We start from the raw sequence: 26,397 nt of genomic DNA, 5'->3' as shown, positions 1-26,397 counted from the left end.
AAAAGGGAGGGAAATTTTAATCCTTGTTTTCAGAAAATCACTAGATGACCTTCAGAGGTCCCTTCCAATCTCAACAACTCTGTGGTTCTGTTCATTGTAATTATGATACAGGATCATTGCCTTCACTGCAGCTCCAGAGTGGAGAAAAGATTCATACACTTCCTACAAATTCTGGGATAACTTTTAAAGAAGGAAGGTACTGAAAAATTCCAGTTAAGCTGTATTTGAGTGTATGCTGTTTAAGGAATACTGTATTGTCATTAGTCCAGAAATTACATTATAAAATAAGTTTTGAGAACTGTGTAATGTTAGAGAAGGCTTGCAACTATGTAGCTTTTAATTACATTTGTACAGAAAGCATAGCTTTGTAGCTTTCATTTACAACTCAAGACCTCCCAATCTTACATACACTGCACTGGCAATTGTGTCAACAAGCTCCAGCTGTAGCATTCCTGTGTGGCAGGAGCCTCCACCTGAGTTAGAGGGATAAGGCACTCCTACAGAAGCTGATGCTATTTACTGCTTGCTTCTCAGGGCTGCCTTGCCCTGCAGGTACTGCAGACAGGCAGCTGCAAAGGAGGCACAGCTCCTGGGAGTACAGTTCCTGCTGGTTCTGAGGCTGGGCTAAGCCACTTCCAATAATTTGATGTCTGCCCTGCAATGCAGCCCAGTAAGTGTGGACTCATCTTTCCTGCAGCTATGGAAGATTAGATTCAGCAGAATGAAAGGTACTTTTATAACTATGTTTCTTAAAAATAGGAGACAGGGACTACTGGTGTCTGCTAACCAGAAAATGGCTAAGTATTGCAGCCTGTTGTTTTAAGCAAAGCAGCTTGATTTTGGTCTTGCTTGGTGTCTACTTCAAACTCTGAATTCAGTTGTGATTCCACTGGGTCTCTCTGTGGATGAAACATGCATACCAATAACAGCTTATGTGTAAAGTTTCTTCTGCTTAAGTACATAATTAGGGGCAAGTAGTTTAAAGTCTTAAGTTTTGCATTCATAAGGAAGGAGGGCATGGTCAGGTTTTCAAAAAGAGATTGCTTTCACCCAAACTATAAAAATAAAAAAGCTTTTGCTGATTTTGCTGTTGATTGTAGAACTACTTTTCAGCATTCAATACAATAGTTCTAAATAATTAAATACTATTTTGAAGGGGGGGAAACAGTATAATTCAGGAAAAGCAGGTCTTAACAGATCTGCTGTTAATAATTTTCTTGCCTCAGATGCAGGGCTTGGACTAGTGACCTCTAGAGAGCCTTTCTAATTTAAATTCTGTAAAATAAATAAGCTTAAGACTTACACAACAAATAGGTCAGCTGAAAGTCAGATCACATCACATTCAAAGATGATAGAAACTAACGGAGCACGCACAAACAATTTCCAGTCTTGAGGAAAAAATCCTTCATCAGTCCAGAACTTGCAAATGTAAAACATTTAATATGTGAATGTAGTATGTTTAAACTGCAGTGAACACTTTTAAGATAACCTTGACTTATTTTACAGAAGTTAGAAACTATAACATTGGCCCCCATTGACACATGCTCTTTTTCCTCCTTTTAAAAAGTGCCGGTAAATTAGTGTAGCTTCTCTTCATTCCACGATGAGGAAGACAGTACCCTCCATTTAGGAATAAGCTCTGCTATCAGAAACTGAGCACCTGCTGCAGGTACTCAGCAGGTACAGACTGTGTGTGTCTTTACATAATCTAAAGCAAGAGTGTTTTGCATTCTCCAAGTGATGGCATAAAGGCAACAGGCTGAAGCAGAGGCAACAATAAATATGTGTGATCCTTGTTTGCCTTGAGAAAATGGCAGGGATTTAGTGAACAGCTAAAGATCTCTGGTCATAACCTCAGAGTCATGAAGAGGGGAAGTGAACCCAGCTGTGAAGGACCTACATTCCTCTCCTATTAAGTCAGTGACACTCATTCCTGAGAGATTTTTACAAGATAGTTAGATTAAATCCCGTGGAAAAAAATGAACTCAAGTTGCAACAGAATGGAGTTCTACATTACCCTTAAAATAGGCAAAGGTGATGCTTATCTGGGAATAATTCTTATGACACCTAATCTTTAAGACCGGTAGCATAACAAATGAGACAAGATCATCTACGTACCTTTAAGAAAAAAATATTTATTTATAAAAATACAATGGGATCAGTTTCAGAAGTGTGGCAATAAATACAGTTCAAGGAAGAAAAAAAGCATTTCTACATGGATATATTATGGCACAATAAAAGGTAAATGCACCATCAATCATGGAACTTCTGTTGGCTCAAGACTTTGTACAAGCTCCCTTTTTAGTAAGACAACTATTTCTATGTTTGGTCAGTGTTGATAATGGAATGAATACACAATCACAAATGCACACTTATGTCTAATGCAGGACTTAACATTAGCAAACAATACCTTAAAAACATAGCAATGATATTAAATCACTAATGAGATATCTTAAATTTAATTGGCAAAGACCACATGTAACTTTAAGCATGAGATTCTTTTATCTCCTCTGGAGAAAAGCTGTAAATATGTAAAATGAAGGCTTAACTTGGTATGTAAAAACCTACTTAAGTAGAGATTGTGAGAATGCATAGCTCCTTACGAAACAACCTGGCTGTATGAGAGCACTCCCCCTTTCACAGTATTCCTTTTACTTCATATGCAGTTATTGTTTATGCTGTAGACTACAGCTGTTACAGCACTAAAGGCAACTAGACAGGGAAAGGGCAGAGAAAGGAGAAAGGAATGTATGTAAGGCAGTATTTCTTTAGGTACATTAAGCGTAGTGTGTAGGAAAGACAGGTAACAATTCCACAAGGCTAGTTTCGTTCTTACTGAATAAAATAATCGACTAATACTGAACTTTTGATGCAAAGCTAGTAATCAATGCCCTGGTCACTGTACTGCCCATGGTAATCTCTTTGATAGTCATCTTGGTACTCTCCGTGGTAGTCATCTGGGTACTCTGCCTGATAATCGCTATCGCTGATTTCTGACCCGTTAGTTCCTGTTCCTTGGCTGCCGTTATGAATGACAGGTTCTGTGGGTGCAGCACAGTACTTGGGGTCATACACTTGCCGTCCAAGCCCATACACACTCATTCCCTTCTGAGAAGCTACTTTGTTGGTACCCATTTGTAACGAAATAGTTGAGTTATCCACAGGCTGTAATATGTGCTTCTGATCGTAGATGTCTCTCCTGGTACCTGGTGCCAGCATACCAGCCTAATAAAACAGGATTGTAGAGGTTCAGTAAGAAGGTCAAGAGCTGTGATTACTAGATTTATGATTTCAATTAGTATGCCTTAGTGAAAGTGCTGAAAAGTAGGAATTAAAATATAAAAAAACACAGCACAGTAATATCTGCTCACTAGCAGGTGAGTCACAGAAGTAAGCCCTTGCAGAAAGGTCCAGTTTATGTTCCTCTTTGGAAAGAACACACTAAGCATTCTAAGGTAATGCCAGTAAGCAATTCCTCTTTTGCCTCTGTCTAGTTAATACTTATAATGAAGTTACTGTTTTCTCCTGGTATAACACTGCCAGCAGGTAATTCTAGAAGCACCAGAACATTTTTATGCCTTAAGACACTTGGTATAGAACACACTGGTTAAGATAAGAGATTCAAGTTCCTCAGTTACTGTGTGAGAGCACAGCTGAACTGTACCCACTCACTGCTGCCTGTCAGGCTCTGCTGCTGGGCACCACTCCAGGCAGTCCTGTCCCCCTGGGCTGAGAGCTGTGTCCATCCTGCACATCACACACAGTCCTGCTTACCTGGCTGGCTCCTTTGTTAGTGCCCATCTGTAGGCTAATCGTCGTCTGGTCAAATGGCTTATCAGTTTGCATTTTTGGATCATAGAGGTGTCTTCTAGTTCCATAAGCAGTCATGCCTGCCTGACTGGCACACTTGTTGGTGCCCATCTTTATTGGAGGAAGGAAGAAGTGGACAGAAGAAATTATTTTTATTTGTACATTAAGCACAGTCTAAGGAAAAAATAGGGCTGTTAACTGTGATGGCTGACAAAAAAAAAGTAATTTCAGTGCTTGTTTTCCTCATGTAGTTTGACCACTACCTGTAATATATTACCCTTTCTCCTTTCAAAAGTTTCAAAGGGAAAAATAAAGGCAACTGTCATCTTAAACTGCATTGCAATTGGAATGGATGTATGCCTGAAAATGTAAATGTATCTTTTACCATGGACAGTAATGATTCATTTATACTGCCACAATTTCTCTACCACAGGAATTTTAAGATTTTACTTTAGCTTTTATGATTACTAAGGAAAGAGGAGAGAAAAAACAAGTTTCTACCATACAAAGAACTTTAACTATCCAAAGACTCCTACTTTAAAACTACCTTAAAAGACAGAGATGATGCTGCTAATATTAGCTGTTCCTTTCCTCCTTATCACTCTTACAGCAGATTTAAAACAAACAAACCAACCTTCCAGGCAGTGACTTGAGCTTATAAAGGCAATCAACTGCTTACAAGAATTAAAACCTCACTCCTCCTTCCACGATAAGAATGTATTTTTATTCTGCATCTGGTTTTGCATGAACAATGTCTCACTTAATCAAAGCAAGAAAGCTGTTCTCAAATGTAAGAAATTACTGCAAACTTGAATTTCATACTTACCTGCAGGCCAATTACACTTTGACCAGCTTTTAGTTTTCCTGCATCAAAACTTCGTGCTTGTTTCTCTGCATATTTGACACCAATATCAATTGTAGTATGAAAACCTTTAGTTTTTGCCTATTTTGGGAGAGGGAAAATAGAACATTCAGTGTTTGAAGTGTGTTTTCTGTCTCCACTCTCTAAGCCTGGGCTGCCCACAAGCAGGTCTGTCTCCATGAGACTGTGTGTCAGGGCTGCCAGAAGGTACCAGGTCCCCGCACCATTTGAAGGTGGCACTCCAAAGCTACCTGAGCCAAAAGGATATTCTGCAGGGATCAGTGTTCTCCTGTGAGCCTGCCCTGTTCTGTGTGTGCACATGGAAGCAGTCAGGAACCCCCACTCTGAACTCTAAGCCTTCCCTGGGGCATGTGGGATCACACAGCTCTTTGAAGTGCAACCTCTGCACTTCAGACTCTCAGTACTGTCTGTCCTCTCCTGACAGGCTGGATGCTGTTTTCTGTATTTACACGGGTTGTAAAGATGCATCTGAACTAGCATGTGGATTTGGGCCAACTCCAGAGGTAAATACTTACCAGACCTGCCAGTGCCACTAGAGTAGTCTGTACTTGAGTCATATTTCCATTTTCAAAAAGATCATTTGCTTCAAAAATGTCATGTGGCTTCATACCGTAGACTTGGATGGCTTTGATAAAATTCCCAATGTTCTCCAGCTAAACAGAAACAAAAAAAAGTTTTCTACAGTGTTTCAGATCAGAAATTAAGAAATTTTAAAGCCTTCTGGTGTTGGTTTGTTTGTTTGTTTGTTTTACTTAAGTTCCTTGCCTTGTGCAAACAGGACAAAATAGCTGGCATGGTTAAGAGTGACTGGTGGGAAGTTTTTGTTGGTTTTAATACTGATTTCAGAAATCAGACTATGAGAATATCTAGCCTAGCATCCCTCCATCAGTGAGTACCATATAGTTGGTTAGAGTGGGCTTTGATAAGACTTGTCTCAACTGTCTGTCCCTTCCAAGAGAAATCCTAATCTAAAACCTGCTTCAAAATTAGAAAATCTGACATAGTATCCATGCTATTTGACTTTAGCAACTGATAATTCTGAATAAAATAAAGCCATAATTATGTGGATGGAATCCTTGTATGGACTGAAGGCATTATCTTGTTCACCTCCTGGGAAAAAAAAGCCTTGGGGTTTATTAGCACTATGCTAATACTTTTTAGCACTATGTGCTGTAGAAATTGGAAAGCAATGAGGAACACAAAGACTAAGGACTGAATCTCTTCTTTCCTTCTGAAGTCTTAAGAGGTATTAAAACTTTAAAAACAAAAATCCTCACCCATATTTAGAAGTGTTCAATGCCAAGAAAACCAGGAGGCTGACATAACAGTATTAAGTTAGACCCAGCAACAATAAAGGCAGTAATTCTAGGTAGCAATCCTTCCAGTGCTTGTTCCTGACACCTTCTCAGGAGCATACTTCATACAGAGATTTGTAGGTACAAGCAGGCTGTTGATCTAATATCTTACAGCACTGCCTGGATGGAAAACTCAGTTGTGATTCAATAAAAGAAAACTTTTTTTTTTTTTTTTTAACTGGGGCAAAGGACAAAGGCCTTGCTATAGGGCTCTAGATTGTTCTTCCATCTGACACTTCCCTGAACAGCTATTGCACTGCTATTAAATACAGGTACTCAACTGCCTTTGATGAACCACCTCAGCTGTAGCTGCACTCTGTTAAACACTTCTCATGTCTGCAGCATCCTCAACTCTTGGATATATATCATATGTAAACTTGGTGCTACTAAGATTTAAGATGTACCATTTTCACAGCAAATTTGTTAATACAGAACAAAAGTATTGTTTGGGGGTTCAAGGGGTTAGAGGTGTAGTTCTGAGGTTGTTTTTTTTTTGTTTTACCTGGTGCCAATTTAGTTTTGATTGATTAATTTTCTTCACTGATCCTGGCTGCAGCTTATTTATAAGCCTGGGGAGGTGAAAAAGAGGGAAATGCTTAAACAATAAATCTCATCCTTATACCATCCGTGCAGGCATTATATAGTACTTTCACTCATGCTTTATTAGTTGCATTAGTTTCATCAAAATGGTTAATTTCTTGGCTCATACTGTGTACAAGCTCAGTTCTCAGGTCTCACAAGTCTAACAGACTGTAAGAATTTTTGTGTGCCATTTGATTACTACAGAAATGAGCTACGCCACTAAATTCAGAAACACTTAGAAATCTTAGCTGAAATATAAAGGAGATTTAAGTGTTCATTTTCATTTTTCCAATAGTTTCCAAGAAGTTGTCTCCCACCCTACAGTCAGCTATCTTTGACTGTAATCGTTGACATCTTTTCAAGGGGAAACTTCAGAAAGTCCCTTCTTAGCTCCTTGAAAGTAGAAAACTCCTAAAAAAAGGTTACTTAATAAATGCTTACTCGCATAAGATTATGCCATCTTTTAATCCCAGTTGAAAGTTTGCACCAATACTCAGCCCTGTAACCTCTTCTATCCAGTTACGCAGATCTTCTTCTATCTGGGGGTCATATTTCAGGGCAATCTGTAACACAAGCAGTCATAAAGTTACTTCAGGAGAGAAAACTCCAGCTCTTCCCCACCCCAATTCCATTTCAGAGTATGCTATAGCTGTCATCCGGCAATTTTATTGGTGGATTTTTAAACTGCATTTTATACATCAGAGTACAGATGTAAGTACTTTATCCCTTTAACTCTAATTTTCATGGCTTTACTAAAGGTCTGTTAGGAAAAGCACTTTTAAGCATGTTGCAGTTTTTCTTTGAGTAAGAATTCCTGGAGCTCCTAGAAAGTCTTTTGACAGCTACAGAGGAATGATTTTTGAAAAAAATATTTGACTCAAATTATACTTTGGCAGGAAGTAAGGATGGGAAATAGTATATTCTGAATTGCCATGCCATCAGTACTATTGTTCACGTGTAAATTTCTACATGAGAAATTTTATATAATAGATTTGAAGTTATTCATCTGAAGATTGTAGTGGGTTTGCTTTTATAGCTAGTTTATGATTAATGGAGATGACCTAGTAAGTTTTTACCTTGTTGCTACAACATGAAGAGCTATCTCACTGGGGATTCTGGGGGCTGTGTGTCTCTTGGTTTATCGTTAACCTTTAGTATCCCTGCTATTTCTTTTTTCCTTGCCCTTCCTGGAAGACTCTTTTGGAATAAACTGTGATCTCATACTTTAATTGCAAAGGAAGAAAACCTGCAATAATCTTTGAAGTTTAAGGCATCAAGCAGAGACCTAGAATTGTTAGAAAGATGACTTAAAAATTCATTTTCCAGATGTTCAGACTTCACTACTCTGTGTGTAAGTTCATGCTTCAGTCACTAGAAATCAATCCATGTGAAAGGAATGCTTCAAAGCAGTGAACTTCAACACCACCAGCTCTCAACAGCATCCATGTTCTTTCACTCTGCCCTTTGTTCCCCTCCCCTGAATGCACCAAAAAGCAGTTCCAACTTCCTTCAGGCTGAACCTGTCACCTTTGCACTCTTTTTCCATATTGGCAAGTTGGACAAAATAAATTTTATTCCTGAAATCATCACTACATTTTCTGCAAACAAAGTAAGTTATCTTACAAGATTGTGTGGGATAAATAACCTGCACTGGTGCAGAGGTTGGCAGCATTTCCACCTTCATTAGCTGTCCTGCATGGGTCAGTGAGCAGGGTGGGAAGTGAAGGAGCTGCTGTGAGAAACCTGACAGGCCAGCACACGATGTGCCTGCAGTATTTCTAATGTGTAGGAAGTCAGCTCAGCTACACCAGTTGCTTACAAACAAGAAACTCGTGTACAGCCATTCACATTAGAGCAAAATGTACATCTGAGACTTTTTACATATAATTTATGACTTCAGCCAAGAAAGGCCAGCTATTAGCAGCTATATTTATACTGAAGGAGATTATAATGCCAACATATCTGAATTACTTGGATAGAGGCAATTGCTACATTTTGGCTAGCATTAGTAATCCCTGACTCCAAACTGACCAAACTATAATTTATAGTACTCTGTTCCCTACTTTTCTTCTAAGGGGAATGGAAAATTCTTGTATCTCTGGCTTTACTTCAAAAACTTGTCTGAGTATTACTTATTCTCCTTAGACTATTTGTAATAGTAGTGCTATGGTGCCTTAGTTACAGATCAGGATAATGGGCTAACCCATTTCTACATTTAGATCTTGACTAAGGTGTAAAATTCTGTGCAGCATTCTGTACAAGATGACAAGGAAAATATCATTATTTTTTAATCACACCTTTTGGATATTAGCTAAGATTAGAAGAAGACTAGAAAAGCTAACTGAAGGTCACAGCTTCAAAGGACATGGCTGTGGTCTCGTCTTGTGGGTGACAGATAGCCCCCCTTGCAAGCCCTTAAGTTTGCCCAGCAGCAGCACAACCACATTCATTTCCAGTGATGGTAACAATAGCAAGGGATGGGTAGCATCTTGAAAACGGTGTATGAAGTAGTCAGCTGTCATCTTTCTCCTTCCTAACCTAGTGATTAGCTTACAAATGATTTTTCATGGATATTTTTATTTCCTATGGAAGCAAAGCTTACGTGATCACAGCCTTAATTTGTCTCCCCAGTAACATCTGGCAGAACCCAACTAGCTCGCTCTGGAAAAAAAAGCAGTCTTGGACAGAACTGAGCCAGTTAGATTTTGTGTGAAAATAAATATATGTGCAAGGGAGAAAGATACCAAAACATCTTCCCCAAAAGACTGAATTGTAGCATTATACTCTTCTTACATATTACAGAACCTATTAAAATCTTGCAAAAGTGACCTCACCCACAAAACCTTAAGTTACGTGTACAGGCAAGACGTACAGTATATAATTTATTTCTATACTCCAATTCAAGTGAAGGAACAGGATTCATAGAAAGGCCAGAACTTTCTATTCTGATGCTCCAAGAAATTAAGTTTGTGATCACACCACCAAGAGACATAGTTTAAAGATTAATATTTTCCCAATATAAAAAAAAAAGTAAATATGGAAGCCAGTAAGAGTGAGAACCCTAAAGACTTCTGCAAGTGTGGCTATTTTAATCTTTCTTGGCAGGCAAAAAAAAAAAAAAAAATCAGAAATTTTCCTCATTTAATAGTAAGTGCATTCCATATGTGAGATTACAACTGAACTGAATATTAAATTACTGACCCCATTGCTTAGGGACCTGGGAAGTAATCAGGTGGAATTTTATCACTTCTGAAGGATATTTACTTTATGTTGGAGTACTTTACAATGTTTCAAATCTTGAGCTTTTCAAGAGGTTTTAAATTGCCTTGGGGTATCACTACAGTGGTTATCTAGAGACAGGAAGTAAAAAACACTTATACACATGAGGAGAGTTCTTATTGCCACCAAAAGCATTATTTTTGTTCTGATTTTTGAGCTGGTGGGAAACTAAGTTACAAAAAGTAAAAATTGGTGCTAGTTTCTCTGCAGATTATATTCAATCTATCTGAAAACTTAGAGATGTGGAATCTGTCAAATCAGGCTTTAAACATGTGAGAAGAAGGGATTAAACAGGGAGAGTGACAGGTCAGATACTACCAGAAATAAGGCATTACACTTATTCTAAATCCTTAGCTCTTCTATTCCCAATGGCACAACCAGAAGTTATGTAACACTCTTACTGAGTATTTCATATTTTCCACATGTGGATATCAGAGATGTTCCAGTTTCCTTTGATTGCTATCTATGAGGTGAAGCCAGAGGCTTTGATATGAATGTAAAAAAAATGTCTTTTTCCATTACTACTAACCAAAAATATCCCAACATTTGATCCTTTATAAATACTGAACCTTCATGGAAGATACTTAAATCTTACAAGTCTACAGCAAAAGAAAATACTGTCCACTGAAGATGAAAGCAGTAGCTAAGCAGCTTCATTCAAAGTACCATCAGTGCCATGAAAAAAAAACCCTACAGTTTCAGAACACTGTAGAAATTATTCATTTGTAGCAATGGATGTAGGATTTTACAGACGTTAAATATAAGATAGCAGGAAGCCAACTGTTCATTTCTTTCTTCTGGCAAATGTTGAAAGATACATAAAATTGTTGATGTTGATGTTCTGTTGATGCTTCAGAGATACAGGTTTAATAGAAATATCTTTGAAAGGAAACCAGTGTTTATACAAGCGGTCAAAGTTATAGGTGATCCACGGTTGTGGAAGGAAAATGCAGCGTGTTACCAGCCTATGACACACTGATATACATGTGTTTATGCCAATGTATCCTTCAGGCTGGAATCCTTGGGTTAAATTTGATTCCTCTAGCACCTTCACACCTGATTCTCACACCTAGTTCTGTTCAGGTAGGACTTTCCTGTTTGGGGGATCTCAGAGTGTAGAAACCCTCCCTCCATGTGTAGTACAGGGACAGTAACAATCATCACTGTTTTTATCAAGCTCATGAACTGGAAGCTAGCAAAGTTCTGCTGGCCAGCTTTAATGATCTGTCTGTGTCCCTTGAAGTTACTCCGTGTGCCTGTAGCATGTTTAGTTTGAGTGATGATGTTAACCAGTACTTCACACCATAACTGATATCATATGGACTTTGAGCTGTCCTTTTATACTAATCTTTTCCAAATTACACAGTACACACTGTACGCTAAGGGCTCCGTGTTTGCCAAATCTCCAGTTTGAGAGTTCAGCTGGCTGCACTGCTGCTACTCTGGAAATTTACTGTAACAGGATCTCAAGGAAGAGTTTAAACACACTGCACTACGTTTTACACTGGGACTAGCAAACACAAATCTTACTAAGTTAAAAAGCGGGTATAAAAGACAAGACTTTTGAAGTTAAACATCATGTCATAACAGTTTGCACTTCTTAGGTCTGATGAAATTTCTGATTAATGCTGCAGGCTTCCTGCCCTCCCCAGGTTTAATGTGCAGCATGCTAAATTTAATTTGAAAAAAACTGCTCTCTCATCATAGTTTCAACCAAAAAAGCATGTGCTTGTTGAAGTACATCAACACTCTATGATAGGAACTGCGTTTGTTGACAAAACTTAAGATGTGTATCCATATAAAACTGCAGCAGAGTAGGTTGTACATTTTGGTTTTCCGAGGTAAATAAAGTACATGTAGAGCAAGAGAAATAACCAGGACTTCACTCCAAGATAAGACAGCATAGAAAGAGGTTACATATATGCTTTTTCACCAAAAAGGACAGAAAAATAGATAGAGCCCTAAGGTTTGGATTTTCATGTTCTTCATAGGGAGGAATTTGGTATGGCCATATTCTTGCTTAAAGTGACACAAAATTACTAACTTTTCAATTAAAATACAAGCTTGAATAGACAAAGCTTACTGAATTTTTAATAAGTATAGGAGCATATTCATCTTGTACAGAATTTAATCCATGTTTAGCTGGGGGTTTTAATACTAATCTTACTTTTACACATCCAGATCATAAACTACTGAAAGCAAATAAAAACAACAAATTAAAACCTCCAGCTTTTAAGACCTAAGCTTGTACAGCTTCACTTTTAAACAGAAATTTGTTCCTGTATCAACTTTTCAATCTTTATTAATTTAGAACTGTTTGAGTGAAATTGAATGTTTGTGGTTTCAGTGTTGCCTTTGCAAACATCCTTTGCATTGAAATAAGCACTACCTTCAGCAGCGATTTGTCCTGCTGAGGCCAAAGGTACCAATGCTGATACCTCTTTTTCATTTGCTTGGCACTAGTTCGTGATGAAATATTTTTCCTCCCCCTTTTAAGGGTTTGTCATGGTATGGGGAAAGATGAAAGCAAAATTCTCTCCTGGTATCAAGGCAAAAGAAGTTCTTGACAGCTCTTACTGCTCAGAAGTAGGAGTCAGGCAGACCACAGCCACTCCCAAATTGTTATCCAGAATTCCCGTTCATCACCTGCTGCTCTAGAACACACTTTTGAATCACCTATCTAAAATTTACACAGCTAAATACCTGGGAGAATAAAAGTGTTAAGAGCTTAGTGGCTATGTGAATAACCAAGAAAAAGGCACAGAAGGGTAACTTCTTCCCATTAGAGGGACAAGGAATTTTTAAAATATATTTTAATTATGCAAGCAAGCTAGAACTTTCTGGTTAAAATTCTATGGTATAAACAGATTACTCTACATATCCAATCTTCAGCTTCAGAGCTGACGGAGTGGCAAGGACATAATCACTGATTATTTAGTCAGAGCATAAATAAATAGCACACTCTGTAAGTTGAGACAGGGAACCCAAGACTGGAAAAATATAAAGTTTTGGTTTTTACTGAAAGTGGGTAAGAAGATGAAATGACAGGGTACCAAGGTGATTGTCAAGGGAAGCTTGCCATTTGAAGTACCAACCCAATGAACATGCATCATAAGGGAAAATTAAAATTTCCTGTAATTTCACGTATGTTGACCTGGATTGCATGCAAAAGCAAATGTCCTAGGAGGCATATTTGTGCCTAAGAACTCCAAATGTAACAGGAATGTGTCAATACAGATGAAAACCAAAGAGGAAAGTTCTTCAAAAATTCAAAGCCACAACTCAGTATGCCCTGGTATTTGAAGATGCATTTTTTTCTGTCATTATGGACTGTTGGACAGAAAGGCAGAGAACACTGCATTAACATTACCATTGGAAGTTCTCACTACATCCCAAAATGCTACTTAGCACAAAAATTTTACAGCTGTATCCATTTTGCTTAATATTCAACCTTGGTTTTTTTTATGTGTAGCATAACTGATACCCTGCCAACATCTCACTGTTTTCTCTGTAAATCAAAATTTAGGCTACAATCTTTAAAGAAGAGATGGATGAGCATTAATCCAAAATTCCTGGCACTCTTCCCATAGGCACCAGTTAAAACTCTGTGAAGTGAGAACAAACCATGCCTCAAAGTTTCCAAGTCATCTTACAAGTACAGATACCTGCAGTCATGCATGGTGCCTGTTGCCAGATCAGCTGGCTGGAAGAACTGAGTGTTCTACTCCCTGGCTGGCCAGTAGGATTTTATGACGTTTTGCAAGCTGTTCAAGAAGCCAATGGTACCATCTCTTCCCCAGAGTGCACCAACAACTCGGACACATGCCTGCCCTTGGACTGAATGCTGCTTCCCTCTTGTACTCAGCAGCTACTGCAACACCCTCACTTCTTCTAACATGTTCTCAGTTTTTCTTGCACTTTTTGCTCTCATCATGTTTTGCCAAAGTCACAATTTTCTGGCTTGTAACTCCAATTCTCCTTAGCCATCAGCTTCCACTGTCAGCTGTAGCACCTTCTGGTCATGCCATCATACTTTATACTTCTTGGTATGGAGTGCCTTTTCTCTGTTTATTTAGTCTGTATATTGCTGAACTATTTATATTCCTTCAGAGAACATGGTTCCAGTAGTATCCACTATCTATTATTTTAAACCACTGCCGGTTTTTGTTTCAAAAATCCACTGGGATATGAAATTTGTTCTCAGCTAAGACACAGCTGATCCAACCCAATGGCCAAAAGCCTGTTAGTCCCTGATGGGAAGGGAAATCTCCTTGCTTTGAAACCCAGTCCTGTATGACACAGCAAATCTGGACAGGCTCTGACATCACGAGCAGTAATGTCTCCTGAGACAACACTGAGTGCTGCATGGAAAATCCTGGTAACCTGGCAGACCTCAGTGAGGCATAGTTAATATCCTTTTGTAGGGGGAAAGGAAAAAAAATTATACAGAACAGTCTGGTGCACAAACAGAACAAAATTCCAAAGCATCTGAAAACAATTTTGTTTTTCCAGTAGTAACCCAGGAAGCATCTCTTGAGACAACTGTTACTGTAACTCTGGGGGAACAGTAGTTCTCAAAGCCTAGAAGGAGCCCACAAACAGAAACAGTAACATCAATGATCACTCAATCTTTCTCAGAATACTTTTCTAATCTATTTCTACTACAGAAGACCAAATTAGATGTTCTTTCAAGTTTATTCACTGTTCTCCCCAAGAGAATGGCTTCCAAATATGTAATTTTATAAGCAAACTATTGTGACTTGGTAGCCCTTCCCCAAGGCCCAACTATGTTGACAAATCTTTCAAACTTTACTCCCAAATAGGACTGCAGATTCTGATTATTTCATTCTTGCTGCACACCTTTTTTCTGCTCTGCAAATCCTCTTCCCTTACCCAAACCAGAGTAATTATGTTCTACAGCAGAAAGCAGGTAAGTGGTAACTCAAACACTTCCCAGAAAAGTTGGCTAAAGAAAGCTGAAATCTGTCACTTCAAGTGTTGCTATAAAAGTTACTCAAAATGCCCATTCCTTCTGTCTCTCCAGCAAAGAGGCAGTCCATGCTGCAATTTCTCAGCACTTTTTCCAAAGGCAAACCTCAGGACTCTCCTCTTATCACTCTAATCTGCCCCCTCCCAGTAAGCTCAGGTACTGGATTCCTTGCTGCAGGCTGTGATGCCAGGCACAGCTGTGACTGGGCAGTGCACAGGTGCCAGGACAGCTGCAGAGGTAACAGCATTTCCAGTGAACTGGGCCCAGTGCTTCCCACCAACAGCACCTGGCTGCCTGTCAGCCTGCACCCATTTATCTCCTCCAACTCACATCAGCTAAGCAGGCTCACTGCACTGTCTGTGATAGGTGTTCATAAAGAAAACAGTGATTCCTCTTATCCTTACCATCCCTGTACGTAATCATTCAATCTGGCTTTCATTTTTTGTAATTTAGGTGAAATATGTGATTCCTTGAGAACTCCTTAGCTGCTTCCAGCTACTAAGAGCGGCCTAGATTTATCTTTCATAAAGGTAGTAGATCAAGGTCTTTCAATTCACGCAGAGCATGTTTTTCTGGTTGAGGTAATTCTCCCCAATGCTAGTTTTCTTAGCTGAAGCACAACTAGTGCAGATTTCACACCCTAAGCTTTAGAAGACCTTGTCTATCATACTCTTGTTTTGCTTTACTGCCAGCAAAAATATTGCAAGAATTAACTTGGCACAAACAATGAAAGACAATGATAATCTGCTGCTCTGGCCCTTTACCTCACCCCCTCCTGGGTATATCTCTGACCAATTAAAGTTCAGGAGGTGATGCACAAGGTTGATTATAATGCAGGAACCATTCAAAAATATTTTGGATTTGGCCACCCAGACAAGCTGTGCTTTAACCACATAAAAAGTGTTATAACAATATTTATTTAATTTTCTAATAATATACATCTTAAGAAGAAAAGTAAGACAAAGTGAAAAAAATTATCATTACATGAACTTGTAGTTCAATCTTTTATTTAATGTAGTTTTAGTAATGTACAAATCAAGCCATAAGCCTGTTATGCTGGAGTTTATGAGTAAGAAAAGTGAGAAAGCAGAAAAGACAGTCAAACTCCAAAGTAACACTCTGATTCAATATCCTGTAGAAACTTTTAAAGCACTATTTTTCAGCAATTCAACACAAGCAAAAAGAACAGCTGGCACTGCTGGGAGTGGGTAGGAGATGCACATACACACTGCATCCAAAACTCAGGATACCACAAGGCAAGCTGTGGTGTCACTATGCTGCACTCCTGAATTGAGAGCAGGTTTGAAATACCCACCCAGAAGAATGTGTGAGCAAGGCTGTGCTGCAAATGACTGTGAGAGGTCTCAGCTCTCAATGATTTAAGTTTCCATTATTGTTCTGCAAAACAAAATGCTATGGTGCACTGATTAAACTTTAAATTTGTTAGTTCTGTTTTGTTCCAGTTCTGTTCCATCCATTCAAAGACCAGTGCTTTATTGCTGATATTTAATCTCACAATTGTTGTTTACTTTTTTATTAAAACCAGCTAGGTTCTTTCAAATAGAAGCAGCTTTCCATATCAAAGACATTTTCATACCATCATTTATTAATGATAAAGGCTGGCATCAAGACAGACCATAGTAAAAAGGCATTAGTCTTTATTTTCTTCAAAAATTACTTGTACTTTTTACTTGAATAGGGCATGATTAATACAACAATATCAGCAAGTTAAGGGAACAGCTCTTGCAAAATTAAGCAAAGAGCATTTAGTCTTAGCACACCAGCTATGAGCCTGAACTACACATGCTTCACTGACTTAACACAGTATTGACTTGCAATTACGATCTATAATGGAACTTCTAATTGACCCCCAGTGTTATGAAGTGAACCAAAGCAGTGGCAGCTCAGGCTGGTCACACAGTGGGAATCTCAACAGGAGCTGCAGTACAGCTCCTGCTCCAACACATCCTCCTTGGGTGTACTTGGCGTGCAGTGGCCTGAGCTCTGACTTGTGTTCTGCCCATGCTCAACACAGGAGTGAAATACTCTGCTGGGGTCCACGTCAGCAGCAAGGCAGGAGCTGCTTTTCACCATGAACATTTAACTATAACCAAATCCTTTCCTAAATGCATGTGTACTTGATGCCTTACCTTTTTCTGTGAAGGCTTCTAATATATAACCAACTGATTAGAGACGACAGAAAAATAATTTTTAATTAAATTATTGTTATTCAAGCAAAACCAGGGATCCTAAGATAATGCTGTCTATAAATAAGAGACTGCAGCAGTAGAAGTATCAGCAGGAAAGCACTATAATGGCAGAGCTTCCTTAGCAGGAAAGCAAGTAAGGTTTTTGCAATAGTAATGTCCTGTTTTATCCTTGGGAAGAGCCATGGTAAAAACATTCAAACAGGGCAAGAAGATTTGTTTAGAATCCATCTGTAATGGAGACAGCTAGGATTTTCAGTAGATCAGAGTCCATCTTCAGGCAAGCATTTCAGAACAGCAAGAAAGTACAGAAATATTTAGGCAAATAATTGGTGTTCAGGTCCTGTGTGTATGCACAAGCCACATACTGATTCACTTCACTGTACCTCTTAAGGATTACTCAGTAACCAAAAGGTTGTCTAAATGGAGACCTGCCTTTAAAGTCCTCAAGAAAAATCCTGTGTTGACCCCAGAATACAGGGCTGAGTCTTGGAAGGGAAGCAGCAAAGGCACTGAATGGTTAAGTCAGGTTTCCTTGAGTGAACGAGTATGAGTGAGCAGGGCAGGCTCAGGCTCCCAAGCCTGGCCCAGCTGCTGGGCCCGGGCAAGGCGCTGGGGACAGTCCAAGCAGGGCACCAGACCATGGCTGTGACCGCAGCACTTCATCCTCGCTGCAGCGGCCTTCCCTTGCTGCCAGCTCCTCCAGGGGCACCGACGCCTGCCAGCCGCTGCCAGTTCTACATCTTTGGGTAAGAGAGTTTTGTACAACCAACAGGAAGTTTTATTATGCCTCCCCTCTAAATATCTACTAAACTCTGCACTGGTTTGAGGAGGAGGAAGGGTGAGTGTGGGTGGGAGGAGGGAAGGGTTATTGCAGCTTTAAAAAAAAAGTCCCAAACATAGAACCACCCACCTGAAGAAAGTCAAAATTGTTTTTGAGAAAATCAGTGTCATTCAACCCTACTAAATAGAAACAATGACATAAGTTACTATGAGGCATTACTGCAGAACCAAATGTATTTACTCAAAAGAAAGCATTTGCTGCTGAACACAGCTATACAAGTTAACAGTTGTTTAGAATCAAATACTTACAAAAACCATTTTTAAGCAAGAGTCCCTCTTAAAGAAAAAAAGAAGGATTTTCACATGATCTCACTTAGAAAAAATCTGTTTCAAATTGCCCTACGTGTCCTGGCCTGGAGCCCATTTTTACTGAAGGCCTTTCCTGTACAGTTCCATAGGGGATGGGAATCTCTACAAAGTTTGCCTTAAAAGGACGTGTCAGATGCCCAGTGTATACCGTGTTATGCAGCTACAGAAGCTGACAACTCTGAGTACAAAGAAGTTTCTATCCTTTATTCTCCAAGGCAAATTATAAACTATTTGCAGGCAAGAAAAAGCATCCAAATTAATGTTCTGTCAAAAAAGACAAGGTGAGACAAAAATCAGTGATGTGCTGCTGTCCCACAAGAATGCATGCATCCATCTATCTGTCTTTTATGGGTATTGACTCAGCAACAGGACTATAATAAGTATTTTTCTCCAAATTTTAAACTAAGTCTAACTCTGAAACCACACAAAGAGCACATTCATTTGTAAATTTCAAACAAGCAAGCATTACTGTAATGCAAATCATAGTTTTTATTTTCTGAGGCTGCTAATCCCATTTAATTGTCACGACTGTCAAGCTCTATTTGCTTTCTTCAGAAGTGTTCTAGTCATAGGAGGTACACTGTGAGCTTGTGAGCATTCAAAGGATGCAAAATACTTATATCCTTAAAAATTAACCTTAGCAAGTTTTATGATTTTCTAACACCACTGTATGATTTACTAAAAGTGTATTTACTAGAAGTTTACTGAAAGTTTAACTATAAGTTTATCCACCATAAACAAGGCCACTGTAATACATCTTATACATGGACAGAAAATGCTTTAAACTTGAAAGTGCAGACACAGGGTGCTCGCTAAGGTTAGGGATACCAGAAGTGTCAGCAAACACCCTCACTGTTCATTCATGGTGCCCGTGCTGGTGCAGCACTGGCAGCGCTGTCTGTCTGTCCCCACACACAGGAGCAGTGTGGGGCTCCACCTCTGCCTCGATGTTCATGAGGCAGCAGCAGCAGCTAATCCTGGCTATGCTGTGCCATTCATCACCTTCCTCTTAGAAAGAAGGGTGTAAAATGAGAGGCAGAACTGGAAATGGCAGCTCTCAGCCAGGGCTTAGCACGGCAGTGACACCTGCCAGGGCAGTGACAGCCAGGGCTCCGGCACGGCCTGCGCTGCTCCGCGCCTCGCGTCTGAGAGTCCCAAAGACAAGGGCCAGCTCGGCAGTGAAGTGTCAGGCTCTACTGGGCACTGAAACCACTGGGCAAAGGCAGCTCACTCCTGGGTCACAGCAGCAGCTGCCAGACGTCCCTGGGGACAGGGCACTTCTACCAGGTGGGGCTGTGCAAGGCCTCCCGAAGGTGAGTCCCGTTTGTGGGCTCAGGCAGGTGTCCAGAACAGGAATGGGTGCTAACATCCAAGCTGCTGGCAAGAGAAGTGTTTCCATGGCAAATCACTTGCTTCTGCTGGTGGTAAGTGATGTATCCTTGCTATGAACTGTCAACCCAGTGCTAGGAAGGTTCCGTCACCATCAGTCTGCACCTCTTAGGGGAGCTACATCTTACTGCTGCAGTGTTAATACTTCTCTTGAAGCAGCCACAGAACTGGAAACCCACACTTGATCATGCCTAGCAGAACAGACTTGTCCTGAGATTGTAACAGTGAAAGTGGCAAATGGATTGGACACATCAAGGTAGACACACAGAGATAGACAGTAAAGGATGAAGATCAGTGGAAACACTGTAGTTAAGATTCTCCACTGCTGGATTACCTTCCTCGTTTAACAGCAACAAAAAAATCTAATTAATCTGCATTAATACCAGTTTTCAGTGAGTATGAGAACTCTTCACACACAGGACCTAACACTAGGAGAATACAAATTAATACAAATAATAAAGCCAGTGATTCACTGGGTATCTTTAAGAAAAAAATCCTTTCCAAAATTCCCAGCAAGAGGCTACAGTCATGTTTCAGCAACTGAGGTGGCAAACATGTTCTCAAAATGCAGGAGCACCTGCCCAGCAAAGGCACACGGGGTGATCTGGAAGTGCAGGGCAGCAGGGCCACGTCCAAGCAAGTGCTGTTGAACACAATTAACTGACATTTAATACTGTCAAAGTGAAACCAAGCATCAGAAACAAGTTACCAGCAGAGAAATTGTAAACAAATTGGAGAATTCTCATAAATTGCTTGTTGATACATTAAAAAAATGCATCTTAAAACTAACAAACAAAATAGATGGTTTCCTTTTTTATTTCAATAATGTGTTTTTAGTGATGCATATTTATTGTGCCAAACATAGACTGATTGTACATTTAGCTATGGAATTATTCCACAGTCATATTTATGTTTCATGAACAGTTTTGCTATGGATTTAATTATCAAAACTGTAACATTAAATACAAAGTTATGAAGGTCACTTGAACTGCAAATCTGTTACCAATGCCTGGATCCAGCTTGAAGAAATTCACAGTGCTTTGAAAAAAAATACAAAATTTGGACACAAAGAGAAAAGTTTTAGTGCTTTCCACAGTGAAACTGATATTTAGCTAGAAAATGTTAACTTCAAGAGCCATGATCAACTATCAGAAACCATGAATTAACTGAAGCAAACTAAAGTTTAATGCTTGCTCCTATAAATTCTTCTGCCATTTTCTCTGACATTCCGTTTTCAGTATGTATTTCTATGATAATATTTCTAAGAGCACCAAAATATTAGATTTTTTTATTTATTCCCCATGCAACAAAATGAAGATTTGTGTAATGCAAATGGTCATGCAGGGTGATTTTATTTCAAACTAAACATCTGAATTTAATTCAAAACTTGTAAATGAAAGATATTACTTCTTTAAAAGTTACACAGATGTCTACACACAAGAGAACAGGAATGCAGAGATCTTATACTGTCTTTTATGGTGACAGAAAATATTCTCCTCTGCTCTTAAAGCCTAAATTTTCACTGCCTTTATCCAGTACAGTCTCAATTTTTATTGCATAATTTCAGACAACATTGATAGAAATGCACTTTTACCAGGAGCAAACACTCTTACCTAGGGTTCACAAAATTCAGTGAGCAAACCTAAGGTTTGTTAAAGGAAAATAGTCTAGAGGAAACACAGAATGGTAAAGCAAATATATGGTAGGAAGAGTTGTATTTTAAGCATGGAAAAAGATATTATTTATGTTTTTAACGGTGAGGTGAGAAAGAGGAAGGAGAGAGCCTAACAGTTCAACCACAGACATCCAAAACTTATCTCACTATTGAATCACTAATTAAAAAATCTGAAAGATAATGATTTTAATCTGGTTCCCAGATAAAAATATTTAATCGAAAAATAGCAATTTCTGGACTAAGCAATTAAATCTGTTTATTTGGCCTGTAGCAGGTAAAATAGACAACAAGAATTTTCTCCTCAGCAATTTCAAGAGGAACACAATAACCATACCCAGGACTGGTTTGCATTATTCACCACAGACTGCAATTCTTTTTCATTAATCTGTACTTGCCCTCAAGAAGGAAAGCAGGAAACACTACTGCCCTCCTGCACACTTGCAAAACAGAGATATTTTGTTTACAGGCCTCATTTGTTAAACAGCCTTCACTTTATAAAGTTTGTTTCCCTTCCTCTTCCATTTCGCATGGACTTGACCTCTCGGGGTGGCAGCTGCAGGGCTGGGATAACACCGCAGTTACTCTGCTGCCTCTGAAAAGTTTGGAAAATGGTACTGCCCAGTGAAAGCTTCCTGCCACAGGGATGGCTCAGAGGGAAAGTCAGGGACACGCAGCAGCCAAATGCTATGCAAAATTTAACTCCCCACACAAACCATACTCCTGCACACCCTCACTTTCTTATGGAGATGAAACTGGCACTGTATCAAACATGAGAGGAGGGGGAAGATAAATGCCTGCCTAATACAAACAACACTTCCATGGGAAGGGTGGAGCCACTAGGAAGCAGCTGAATGGACTGGAACCTCTCCTCCTGCTGCCCAATATTCCTGTTTGCTCCACACCTTCTGCAGCAAGACAATGGAGCATAAATCAGAGACAAACATAAAATCGAGTTTGCAGCTTGATCTAATTGCATCATCATCTCATGCTATGTCAACCTCACGTACTGCAGAAACTCACCCATTGCTCAAGAAGAAAATTATTTCTTGCCTGCAGAAGAAACCATCCGTTTCAATCAGTTTAAAGAGCTCCCCACTGAATATTTGTTTTGGATCAATTATCTTCTGTGATCTCAAGTAAACAGGGAATCAGCTTCAAAGGGATTACACTAGTTTGACTACCTACACATTTCTCATGCAGACAAGTTTCCTTGCAGCTGGGAACAGCACACAAGCTCCATGCTTTCTCTGCAGGAATGAGGAAAAGAGATCCAGACTAGACACCATATTAGTGTGAACTAAGGTAAGGAGCAAAACAAGAGAAGGGTGGAGCCTCAAAACAGCAACCAAAAAAACCCCAAAACAAAGAAAAAAAAACCCACCCCAAACTAGACATAAATTTTAAGCCTAGAGACTGAATCCTGACCTCAATTAAATTCTTAAAAAGCATCAGGACATGTCATATTCATCTGTTCAAATACCACAGCAATCAAAAGGTCTCCCTGAACACTAATACAATGGCAAATGAGCAAATAAAGAATAAAAACCAAAACCAAGGGATTTTTTTTATCCAGCACAGCTGGACCCTCAGGCAGCATAGCTATGAAGCTGTCCATTTACTGCAGAAAAACACTGCTTGGAGATCAGCACTGAAAATTTCAAACAAGGGTATTTAACAGTAACTATCATTCAAGCAGGGAGGTTCTACAGCTACTTACATTACCCCAAGAGCACGTTTAAAAACCCATAACACAATAGTCTGCACAAAGGCCAGTATTTTAGAAAGTGTGGTTATAATTGGCAGCAAAAACTGCTACCCCATGAGTTGGAATTCTTCAAATTCTAATTCTTCAAATCTTCATGAGACAGGAAAATCTGGGTAAGGGAATTTTTGATCTTTACAGAGACATTATCTGCTGGTCCTCTGGAATTATACAGATGAACAGACACACATCTAACCCACAATCCCACGCAAGACACTAGACTGGAGATACACAATATACCTGTATATAACATAATTGCGTTTAAATTCGATCTCTTACAGTGAGAACAACATTGTAAAAGCTCAAAGCTACATCTCTTCTGGAGATTTTGTTGTTCATTGGAGGCTCTTTTTGTTTGCTTGGGTTTTTTGAAAGGAGACGAGTTCATTCGCCTTTGGTGCACTTGAATTGTTTTCTATGGCACTGCTGCACTGACATTTTCAAAGAACACAACAGAAACCTACAAACAAGTAAACTGCAGCTGCCCCAAAACACCCACCCCTCTGCAATACCTGCACTGAAGGCAGAGAACGTGAGCAAAACAAAACTCAGCAAGATGAAGTAGAAGGCCCTTTGCATAAAGGTGTGAATCACACCAGTTTCAAAGCCTCTGCTAATGCACAGGCTGGGAACAGTTCCTCAGGAGGCCCTAAGGAAGCTGATGGCAATAAGAAACTGAAAGAAAGAACAAAGAACTTCTTCCCATCTTGTCCCCATTAAGGGATCGCTGTTAAACCTACACGGCTTTGTCAATCTTTGAAGTAAAAGAGCATCTACTTTCTTCCTAATTCACATGCAATAATACACAACACATTTTAGTCTTTTTTAGGTTTGGGTTGTTTGTTGGGGGTTTTTTTCAGTGTGCAATGATGTAGATAAATCACTAAGTTTAGATGCTGGAAGCAACCACTCTGGAACACATTTGGTTACATGATGTCATCAAACTTTGCAGCAGAACCCACAACTATCCTGAGAAAGCCAATAAAGAAAAAAAAACAAAGCAAAATGTTGTTTTGTAAAGCATAAATTACAATGTTTAAAGTAACTACTTTTCTCCCTGGTCTCCTTTCTACTCCGCTACAAGTCAGACAGGATCTGGGGATCTGCTGAAGCCTGAAACCAGACATGCGTGTGAAACAACCGGTTATTAAAGACCACGTTTAGATTTCAAACCTGTGAATAAAGACACTGAGCACCAACTTATCCCCGCGTGCTTAGCGGTGTAATTTTTATTGCAAAGGCTTTCTTTCTTATTAGGTAATTGTCCCCTGCAAGGCAGCAGCCAGTCTAGCAGGACAACGTGAGACACCTTTTGTTCCTAAGAGAAAAACCTCAGCAAAGCCGCGCACAACCGGCGCCTGCCGCTCTGGCCGCGGGGCCCGGCTGCTGTCAGCGCTGCCTTTGCTGCCGCTTTCCGGCGGAGCCCCGGGCGCGGCGGTGCTCTCGGCGCTCGGGGCTCCCGGGGGCGCGGGCCCTTTGTGCGCCCCCGCGGGCGGGGCGGCCCGGGCCGGGCGGACAATGCGCGCCTGTGCGGGCCGCGCGCCGATTGGCCGCGCGCCGCCCGTGCCCATGATGTCATGCGGCTGGAATGCGCCGCGCGGGGGGCCGCGCAGCGCCCGCCCGCCGGGCCCGCCCGCGCCGTGCCCGCCGCTGCCCGCCGGGGCTCGCCCGCCCGCCGCTCCGCCGCCGCTCCCCGCCCGATCCCGGCCGGCGGAGAGGGCACGAGCGGGATGTCCCGTGCCAGGGCTGCCCGCGCGGGCAGGTGCAGCCGGGCCACGACGCGAACCGCGGCTCCGCGCACGGCGCCCGGCGCTGACAGCTCTTCGGTGCCCGCAAGTTTTCTGAGCAGTCCGCCAAGGGCAGCGCTGTCCCGGGCCGGCGGCGAGCGCATCCTTGCGCGCCTCCGCCGCGCGGGGCGGGCGGGACCCCGCCGGCAGCCGCAGGCAGCGGAGCCCCGCGCCTCGTCCCGTCCCTCCCGCCGTCCCGGTGCAGACAAAGCCCGGCCAACCCCGCGCCGCCCGTACCTTGTTCTTGACCTCGGCAGAGAGCCCGTAGGAGGGCCCCTTGTTGAAGTGGGTCATGTCGGCGGTGTCCCGCGGTCTGGGGGCGCTGATCGCAGGCGCTGGCGGCTCCGGGCTGAGACGAGAGTCCGCCCGCGGCCGCGGAAAGTTCTAGTCCCTCCCCTCCGGCCCGGCCCCGCGGCCGCCGGAGCCGCGGCGCGCCAATCGGGGCGCGGGGCCGGGGCAGCCCCCCCTGCGGGCCGGGGAGGGGGCGCGGGGCCGCGGGGAGGGGCGCTCGCCCCGCCCGGGCCCGCCCCGCCGCCGCCGCCGGGCGCCGCCCGGGGGTCCGGCCGGGGCGGGGAGCGCCGCGGAGCGGGGGGACGTCAGCGGGAAGGAATCCGCGGGCACCGAGGGCTGCCGCCGCGGAATGCGCCGCCGCCGCGGATTGCTGCGGCCCGCGGCGGCCCCGGGGAAGGGGAGGGGATTTCGGCGAGGGACCGGCGGCCGCGGTCCGGCGCTGCCCGGCTGCTCACGGGGGCCTCCCGGCCCGCAGCGAGCTGCCGCCCGCGGTGGGCAGCCCCCGCCGCACCGGGATGACGGCTCCGAGGACAGGGAAGGCGGGAGCACGGCCGTGGCTCTGCGTTCGGGGCGATGCTTGCCCTCGGGCCTTTCCCGGGCGCTGCGGGGCGGAGGGCTCGGGAGCCCGGGCGTAGCGGGACCGGCCCGGGCAGGGCTGGATGCTGGGGAGACCCTCGGCCGCTCATGCAAACCGCGCTCTTGCGCTGTGCCGCGCCTGAGCTGCTTGTGAAATTCCTTTAAAAGGTTCGAGCATACGAAACTTGGAACAACTCTGGGAGACGGAGCAAAAGGGAGGAAAGAGGCGCGCAAGTTGGCGAAGTGAGATGCAGCAGGACCACGGGCTCATGCTCGTCTGGATCTCGGAGTTGCTCTGCGCCATGTGCTGCTGGGCACGGATCCCAGCCCCTCCGGAGCGTGGTGCGGGCCACCCCCTCCTTCCCTGCGCCGTTGAGGCACTGCAGGACAGCGCTGCGCTGTGTTAGTGGGAGCCGGGGACTCCCGTCCCTCTGTGGAAAGCACAGGGCACACACGAGGTTTGCGTGCTGGGCATTCCAGCGGGATTACAGCGCTTCCAGCCCAGGGAGCGCTCGTTCCTGGGAGCCAGCGGTGCACCGCGGCTGGCATCGGCACTGGAGCCGCTCTGGAAAGCGAGTACACAGTGAACACTTGGTCCATTGAGTGAAGTCCTGACCCGAAAATACAGCACTGTTGCCTTCAGTGTTAGAGTAACCCTA

The 26,397-nt window shown here is 42.1% G+C and overlaps 1 protein-coding gene and 1 long non-coding RNA gene across 2 annotated transcripts; one reads left to right on the top strand and one right to left on the bottom strand.

Annotated features, from left to right (window-relative positions):
• The first annotated feature begins 432 nt into the window (after positions 1 to 432).
• LOC135305052 (uncharacterized) lies at positions 433 to 8,323 on the top strand. Its single transcript, XR_010366344.1, has 4 exons — positions 433 to 728; positions 5,118 to 5,196; positions 7,268 to 7,341; positions 7,825 to 8,323. It is a non-coding gene; the product is annotated as an uncharacterized LOC135305052 (long non-coding RNA).
• CNN3 (calponin 3) lies at positions 2,116 to 25,272 on the bottom strand. Its single transcript, XM_064428180.1, has 7 exons — positions 25,109 to 25,272; positions 7,072 to 7,193; positions 6,551 to 6,617; positions 5,209 to 5,346; positions 4,637 to 4,753; positions 3,775 to 3,921; positions 2,116 to 3,225 (listed from the first exon to the last, which is right to left on the bottom strand). Exons 1-7 carry the CDS (start codon positions 25,163 to 25,165, stop codon positions 2,878 to 2,880), a joined length of 996 nt encoding a protein of 331 aa, XP_064284250.1. The 5' UTR covers positions 25,166 to 25,272; the 3' UTR covers positions 2,116 to 2,877.
• Between the last annotated feature and the right edge of the window lie 1,125 nt (positions 25,273 to 26,397).

Source organism: Passer domesticus, chromosome 7 (assembly GCF_036417665.1).
Source record: "Passer domesticus isolate bPasDom1 chromosome 7, bPasDom1.hap1, whole genome shotgun sequence".
NCBI lineage: Eukaryota > Metazoa > Chordata > Aves > Passeriformes > Passeridae > Passer > Passer domesticus.
This window is presented reverse-complemented; position numbering and strand designations above follow the sequence as displayed.

Excerpts from the sequence above, each read along its gene's own strand:
- CNN3 (XM_064428180.1), bottom strand. The coding sequence starts at position 25,165 with ATGACCCACTTCAACAAGGGGCCCTCCTACGGGCTCTCTGCCGAGGTC. Across the intron at positions 5,347-6,550 it reads CAAAACTAAATTGGCACCAG|CTGGAGAACATTGGGAATTT; the intron begins GTAAAACAAAAA and ends GTTTCTGTTTAG. Across the intron at positions 3,226-3,774 it reads CTAACAAAGGAGCCAGCCAG|GCTGGTATGCTGGCACCAGG; the intron begins GTAAGCAGGACT and ends CTGTTTTATTAG.